Below are 6000 nucleotides of genomic sequence, written 5' to 3'. Positions count from 1 at the left end.
TGGGCTTATTCAAGGACAGACCCACTGCAGGCCACCAAACGTTCCACCTATTTGGGTGGAACACATAGGAGAACTACAGTGTTGAACTGTAAAAATTAACAAAAAGAAAGTTTCATGTGATGAAGTCACTGATTACATTAAAAAAACATTCCTTTAGTTCCATACTGGTACAAGAAAGACTCCGTAAATATGGGGCACCAAAAAAAGGCGCACAATAGTGCCAAAATAATCAACAAAATACATTCCACTGGAATGCCATTCTGTTTAAAATGTGCAGATCTATGCCATGCATAGTGTCTAGGTACTTTGCTTCCCAGGTTTAATTTACATTTTTACAGTATTTAAAACAGATCTAGGAAACTAACATTGGTGCTGTAACAGGGAATAGTATATGCCTCCTACAAGAGGAGCTAAATAGGCTTCATCCATGTGTAGCTAAACAAACTGTGCGATTCATACCAGTAAAGTAAAAGCCAAACAGTACATTTATTTTCCTGTAGACTTCAGTCTCCATTTCCAGAAAATGGAGCCTTGACAGATGTAAGCCCAAATCATAAATTTGGTTTCAAACTTGAAAATTAAATTAAATAAGTCCAACATCCTAGCATCCGTGTGTGGGCTTAAAACTATCCTTGCGATGTTCCGATAGAGCACTGCCGTTTCACATGAATCCTTATTCAAAATGTAACATTATTGTAAAATTAGCTGTGACCAATACCTGCACAGTGCAATGCTCTAAGAACATTGTTAACAAAATTCTTCTTTTAAAAACCCAACAAAAATTTACATTTTTGCACTTGAACACTGTCAACAAAGTCCACAAAGTTCCATGTGTAAATCAGTGTTCCATTAACATAACATACATGATCTTTTTGATTTTTCTTTATGGAACAGTTGTCTGACCAGGTGTCCCCTCCATAACAGAGGTTATTTTTTTAGTCAGAGGGCAAAAACAACTTGAGATTCAGACAAACGTTTTCACATTGAATCTGAAAGCTGCTGTGGTTTAGCGATTTGCAGCATCAGCCTGACGGGGCCAGCCTTCCTCTTCCACTCCAGAATCATATTCCTCTTCTGATGTCTCTTTTGCAGGGGCCCTGAAATGAAAAAGGTTTATCACATAAAGAAAATGTTCAAGTATTGCAGAATGTACACCTTCAATTCAAATGTATTACTTCGAAGTTCTTTTTTTTGTGTTAACTTTTTTTTTTACAACTTTAAATTGTTCCTTTTCTGTTTCCATCACTTTTTTTTTTTTTTTTAACAACAAATTTTATTTGGTTATTTTGCAACACGTAGGGGTCACAGCCCCACCAAAGCATGAAAGGCGGAAGGATAATTTGCTCCAACAACCATCTTTCTGACTTATAACAACACCCATTAAACATACAGGTGTAATAAACATTTAACATACAGTCTCCGGTCTCCACATTTGAGCAAATGGTGCATTTGTCATAGCGTGCATTATAAAACATAGCAATACAACCAATTTAAAACATACATTGGGAACATTGAAGCTCAAGAAAAGAAGGGCTATTCTCAGGGATCTACCTCTGGCAAAGGGGGAAGGGCGATTCCACGATAATCCGCCCATCAAGTCCATATTTTGCGATGTTTAGCAGGGCACCCTCGGGCCTCAAAAACGGCAATCTCAGCCCCCATACATTTCTCGAGCTCCGTTTTCCATTTGCCTAATGTCTGGGGGAGATGTCGCCTTCCACATTTGTGCTGTGTCCCCTTTAGCCACAGTGAGAGCTAGAAACAATAGGTGCTGTTTGTACAGATTCCCCCCCATATATAATCTGTCGAGTGTAAAAGGAAGAGTCGTGGATCTAGTGGGAGGTCCCACAACACCACCTCGTGGAGACATGATCTGATCCTACGCCAAAAGGGCTGTAATGCCGAGCAGTTCCAGACTGTGTGTAAGAATGTCCCCTCCTCCCTATCGCACCTCAGACATGTGGGGGATGGGATAACACCCATCCACCACAGACGAACCTTTGTGAAATATGCATGGTGTAGATACTTGAACTGGATGAGCCGATAGCGCATGGAAACTGCCGCGCCCCTCGGGCTAGCGATGGCTTCGGCCCAGTCGTCATCCGTCAGTTCGAGTATATCAGTCTGCCATGCAAGTCGATTCTTGTCTAGTGTGGTAGGCGTATGGGTCGTCAGCGTCTGATATATTTGTTTTATCTTGTGAAGTCCGAGGTCTCCTATAAGCAATCGGCCCTCTATGGGCTGAAACTCAGGGAGGGCCTCTAATGATCGGATCTGAGGGATAAGTGCGCCTCGGAGTTGGAGGAATTTGTAAAATTGTGATTTATGTAAATCAAAATCCGTCTCTAATTGTTGGAACAACTTCATTGTGGTACCGCGTAGCACGTCTCCGAGGGTCGATATCCCTACTCGATCCCACCCTCCGAACCCCTTCAAGGTTGCCACGGAGCGAAGATATGTGCCTTACCACAAGGGAGTCAATCGGGTAAGTACCCCCTGCCAACTCATCTGTCGGGTCTTAGCCTGCCATAGCTGTAAAACCACCCTGCCAGCCAGCGGCAAGCGATCCAGATGGGTAGTACTCTATAACAGGTGAAGGAGAGGGACCTGGTCCATCCCCGCATATTGAGCCGAATATGCGGGGTCTGTTGGGGAATTATACCACCATTCGTTTATTACCAGGATGTGAGACGCTACGTAGTAGGCATAAATATCTGCTGCGGCGATCCCTCTGCAATATGTGGATTGCGTACATGTACGGAGCGCCACTTTGACAGCCCCACCGTTTCAAATAAATTTATTTTGTATGGCAGCGACTTGCGCAAACCATGAGCGTGGTATGGGAAGTCCTGGAGGCAATATAAAATCCGGGGCAGCGACACCATCTTAAAAATCGCGGTGCGCCCATACAGGGAGAGAAGACCATATTGAGGTTTCGCTGTTGAGGCCAGCTAGTAATGGAGTGATATTGCACGCCCAGGAGACTTTCGGACACGAGGAGATATATATGCCAAGATATTTGAAGCCATCTGTCGCCAGGGAAAGTTGTGATGCCCAGGCGTCGCGACCTTGAGGTCTGCATACCGGGACGAATATAGATTTGGCGGGGTTAGCGTGAAGGCCTGTAATCCTCCCGAACATCCTGAGGATTTCCAATATGCAGGGTCCCGAATACCAGGGATCTGTCATGAAGAGGACATCGTCTGCGTATAATGCTAAATGATCAGAGCGCGACCGGGACCAGTCGAAACTCCAAAGGACCGGGTCGCTCCTAACCCACGCCGCCAGGGGCTCAATTGCGAGAGCAAATAATAATGGGGATAGGGGACAGCCCTGCCAGGTACCCCGCTGGATAGAAAAAGGCTGTGAACGGTGTCCTGCAACACGGATCGACACCGTCAGGTCTGTGTATAGCAGGCGTGTGTATGCCAAGAATCGGGCCCCGAAGTTTATCGCCCTGAGTAGCTGAAATAAATACACCCAGCTCAAGGATTCGAATGCTTTATGAATGTCTGCGAGGAGCAGGGCGGCTGGCCGGACTAACGTCGGGGCTGCCGCCATAGCATTATGAACGCGTCGAATATTATGACGAGTAGCCCTGTGCTGCATAAAGCCCGACTGATCTGGATGGATCAGGTCAGTGAAACAACTACATATGCGATCAGCCAACACCTTCCCCAATAATTTGGGTTCAAAGTTTATCATGGAAATGGGGCGGTAAGATGAAGGGTCGTCCCGGCTTATGGAAAAGCAGAATAGCGAGTTCCGTAGCCTCCTGAATGGTCGCCAGCAGATGAGGCCCCAAGGTGTGTGTGTTTTCAGCATCAGAAATTCCATTGGGAATCCGTTAGGTCCGGGAGCGCGACCAGGATGAATCACGTTGAGGGCCCCAGTCAGCTCATCTGTCGTGATAGGAGAAGATCAGGGAGGCGTTTGGGGAGGGGGGATGTCTACAAGAAATTCGGCAATAAGTTTTGTCGAAATTTGTTCTTGCTGTGTATATAGGGTTGCAAAGTGCCTCGCAAATTCTGCAGCAACACCCTGTGGCGTTGTGTGCAGGGACCCATCTATACCACGAATAGCAGGGGTAACCGCCAGGGACGTGTCTGCCTGGCAGAGTCTGTGGAGCACCCTGCTGGATTTATCGCCCCATTGATAAATTCGGTGTTGTGACGCCACCCAGATCTCCCTCGCTTCACCCATAAGATGCTGCCTAAGATCCTGTTGCGCCTGCAGTAGATTCCGTTGAATAGTAGGGTTGGGATCGAAATTGAGCTGGGAGGCCAACGACGCTTGACGAGACTCTAGAGCCTCCAACTGCTCCCGTCTTGCCCGCCTCTTGTTGATGCGATAGCTAATGGCAGCACCGCGGATTGTCGGTTTAAGGGCTTCCCACAAAATAGTCCGAGAGGGGTCAGCTATCCTCTAAATATGTAGTGACTGCTTTGTGGAGCATATCCTGATATGGGGGGTCCCGTAGGTGCCACGCGGACATACGCCACCGAAAGGGGTGTTTCTGGGAGCAGGTATGAAACTTGAGACTAACCGGAGAATGGTAAGACAACCCGTGGGGCAGATGGGTCACATGAAAGAACCTATGAAGATGCACCCGGGGAATGAAAAAATAATCTAATTGCGATTGTGACCCATGCACCGTGGAGAGATAAGTAAAGTTGTGTTCGGTGGGATGATATTGGCGCCATACGTCAGCCCATCCCAAGGTGGAGACTAGTTTATATAGCTTAGTCGGGCGCAATAAAGGTGCACTGTCTGGACTATGTTGGCTATCTAGTGGCCCCATGGTATCGCTTCAGTCGCCTCCTAACAGAGTCAGGCCCTTGGGTATGTCGCCCCAGATCCCCAACAGTTTATCAATAAATGTAGTTCCCTAGAGGAGGAGGTGCATAGATACTGCCTATGGTTACCTGTTCCCCGAACATTGTGCATGTAACGGAGAGGAAGCGGCCCCCCAGGTGTGCCTTGTGTGCAATGTATTGGAATAGAATTCTACGGTGGATAAGAATAGCCACACCCCTGAGCCCTGAGTAAACCCAGCATGGTATATATGATGAAAACCGAATCGTGCTAGACAGGGAGCCTTAGTGCCCAATAAATGGGTTTCCTGTAAAAGTAGGATATCAGCCCCATATCTTTTGGCCTGCCGTAAAATTGCTCCCCGTTTCCCTTTGTTAAGGAGACCCCTGACGTTCCAAGACACTACTGTTAGGTCCCCAATGAAAATAGCATCACCTGACATCAGCACCTCTTGAAATTAGCAGGAAGAGAGCACGGAGATCATTTCCAAAATGAGCTGTCTGTAAAAATAAACATAAAAACTAACATATGAAAACTAAATTACGAAACAAGGGGCACAATAAGTCTGTGGCTACGCAGTACCATGGTCGTACCCCACGCCCACCCAGAGGAGACTATTATTATTGAGGTCTTAAACAAACCAGACCCAAATTACCTTTCAGTTTGATCTCTTATACAGCCCCGGGATGGTCAAGGTGGCCGCTCCGGACTCGCCGACTTCCTACTTGATCCGGATCCATGTCGTTTTTGGGACTTGTTTCGCCGTGGCCGTTGACTGCGTAAGCTGCTAAAGGAGTCCGAATCAACCACAGGTGGAGCGCTTGGTCTAAGCTTAGGGCGCTCATCATCCATGCGAAAACGGCCACGGGCATATCAAAGAAGAATGATTTGGAGTTGTAGATAATGCGCATCTTGGCTGGATACAGTAGCATATATTGCAAGTTTAGCTCACGCAGCCTGCGCTTCGCTGCTGTGATGGATTGGCGTTGATGGACCAGGCGTGTGTAATCCGGGAAAACCATAATGGAGCGACAGTCATGTTAAAAGCCACCCTTGTGGGTCCTGACAAATCGTAAGATTGCAGCTCTATTGGCATAGTTCAGGATTTTGGCAATGACTGGCTTGGGAGCTGCGCCAGGTGGAGGCTTTTGCATCAAGGCGCAGTGGGCCCACTCCACCACGAAG

General features: G+C 47.0%; 1 protein-coding gene across 2 annotated transcripts in view; it reads right to left on the bottom strand.

Moving 5' to 3' along the window:
• Positions 1 to 467: 467 nt before the first annotated feature.
• The window catches only part of CLPX (caseinolytic mitochondrial matrix peptidase chaperone subunit X), a 550543-nt gene continuing 545010 nt past the window's right edge, over positions 468 to 6000 (bottom strand). For both annotated transcript variants that reach the window (XM_085644564.1, XM_085644563.1), the window contains one exon: positions 468 to 1097. In XM_085644564.1, coding sequence (XP_085500690.1) covers positions 1007 to 1097 — 91 coding nt within the window. In that variant the 3' untranslated portion in view covers positions 468 to 1006. The remainder of the gene's footprint in view (positions 1098 to 6000) is intronic.

The sequence above is a fragment of the Triturus cristatus genome, chromosome 3_1, assembly GCF_964204655.1.
Source record: "Triturus cristatus chromosome 3_1, aTriCri1.1, whole genome shotgun sequence".
Taxonomy (NCBI): domain Eukaryota; kingdom Metazoa; phylum Chordata; class Amphibia; order Caudata; family Salamandridae; genus Triturus; species Triturus cristatus.
This window is presented reverse-complemented; position numbering and strand designations above follow the sequence as displayed.